At 43.1% G+C, this 1,727-nt stretch overlaps 1 protein-coding gene across 1 annotated transcript; it reads left to right on the forward strand.

The window, feature by feature from the left end:
• Positions 1-674: 674 nt before the first annotated feature.
• On the forward strand, positions 675-1,192 carry LOC111693457 (uncharacterized protein F54H12.2-like; the record flags this gene model as incomplete). The annotated part of the gene is made up of 1 exon (XM_023458070.1): positions 675-1,192. A coding segment is annotated over exon 1 (518 nt), but the record flags the coding sequence as incomplete, so codon positions are not given.
• Positions 1,193-1,727: the final 535 nt, after the last annotated feature.

Below are 1,727 nucleotides of genomic sequence, written 5' to 3' on the forward strand. Positions count from 1 at the left end.
AGCTCTAAAACCTCGTTCGGGCATAGCATCGTTCGATATTTCGCGCCGGCGCATTACGTACCGGTTTTGCATAGAAATTTTCAAACGATATCTATCGATATTAGGACGAGCGATGGAGTGAATCCGCCATTCGCTCTTGGCTCTCTGATCTGTACGTTACACTTTAAAAATAACCGCTAATCATGTCGATGTATCTACATTACTACAACGAGCAAGTAGGCGGGGGCATTCGTAATATATACGTCGGTGCACCGAGGCAGCGTGGACGCGGTGTGGGGGCGTGGTTAGGCGGCTTATTTCGTACGATATTACCTTATGTTCGTAGCGGCGTAAAAGCGGTAGGGAAAGAGGCCGGAAGAGCGGGTGTTCAAATTTTAAGCGATGTATCGCGAGGTGATATGTCGCTGCGCGATTCCGTTCGCGTGCGCTCGAGAGAGTCCGCGCGGAAGCTAACCAAGAAGGCGAGCGAAAAATTAAGCGAAATCATGAAAGGTCGCGGGTATAAAGGACGACGTGGAAACGGCATCGGTCAGTCGAAGAAGAAACGTCCGTCGGTGCGGAGGGTCAAAAATAAAGCGATCAAGCGAAGAAAATTGAAAAGAGTCAAAAGGAAAGCACCCAAGAAGAAGAATAATAAGAAAAAACGGGACGTTTCGGATATATTTTCGTAAAAAATGGCGTTTCTGCACTCGCACTCGTCCGAGTGCATGACGAGCTCGCTCGATTTATTCAGCCTGCCCCCCACTCAAACATCGATAGAGAGCAGTAACTACGTACATTTCAAGCCTATATCATCGCTCTCCGCAGAGAATGACGCACCGATCGAGTTCGTCGTCCCGGCCGCAAGCGACTACTATTTAGACTTGGCTCATACGATGCTACATGTCAAGGTTAAAATCGGACCTCTGCAGGATGCCGCTGCAGATAATCTAAGAGTTGGGCCCGTCAATAACTTTCTTCATTCCATCTGGGCCGGTATCGAAATTTTTTTCAATCAAAAATTAGTGTCATCGTGCAATAGCTTATATCCATACAGAGCTTACATCGAAACTCTGTTGAACTACAACGACGACGCGAAAAAGTCGCATTTAACATCGACTCTATGGTACGTGGATCAGAGCGGAAGATTCGAAGCCGCGCCCGAATTGAGAAACGGTGATCAAGCGAACAACGGCCTCCTACAAAGACAATCGTACACGCTCAATTCCGCGCCGCTCGATATGATCGGGCATTTACACTGCGATGTCTTTAACCCATTAACGCGCAAAAGTGCAATTTTGTGCATGAATTTTCCGTTGTAAAAAAATTATAGATAAACTTAAAATATTTTCTTGAAAATCCATACCCAGGGGTTTTTGAGTATGCTCTTTCAGTATCCGGTGTTATTTTTACGATAAATAAACATTATCATCGTTTATTTTGCCATTAAAAACAAAAAACGTGATTTTTTGACTCAAAATTTTTTTTCAAAGTCGATTTTCTACCTTGCCTTGCCTTCGGAGGGTTCCCATAACACCAGAAATCGTGCACTTTTTCTCTGAACCTTCAAAAAATGCGCTTCCGCGATTTTTATCTAGTCCCTATAATTTCTAAAATGGCGAATTTATACCGAGCAGCGATATGAAAATTGCCTTATTTTTTATTTGTAAATTATTGACTTTATAAAAGAAAGCCATTCATTGAAAAGTGTTCAAATTTGTTCAAAGAATACATGTGAATTTTTTTTA

The sequence above is a fragment of the Trichogramma pretiosum genome, unplaced genomic scaffold (assembly GCF_000599845.2).
Source record: "Trichogramma pretiosum strain Unisexual culture from Peru unplaced genomic scaffold, Tpre_2.0 scaffold437, whole genome shotgun sequence".
In the NCBI taxonomy this organism is placed as follows: Eukaryota; Metazoa; Arthropoda; class Insecta; order Hymenoptera; family Trichogrammatidae; genus Trichogramma; species Trichogramma pretiosum.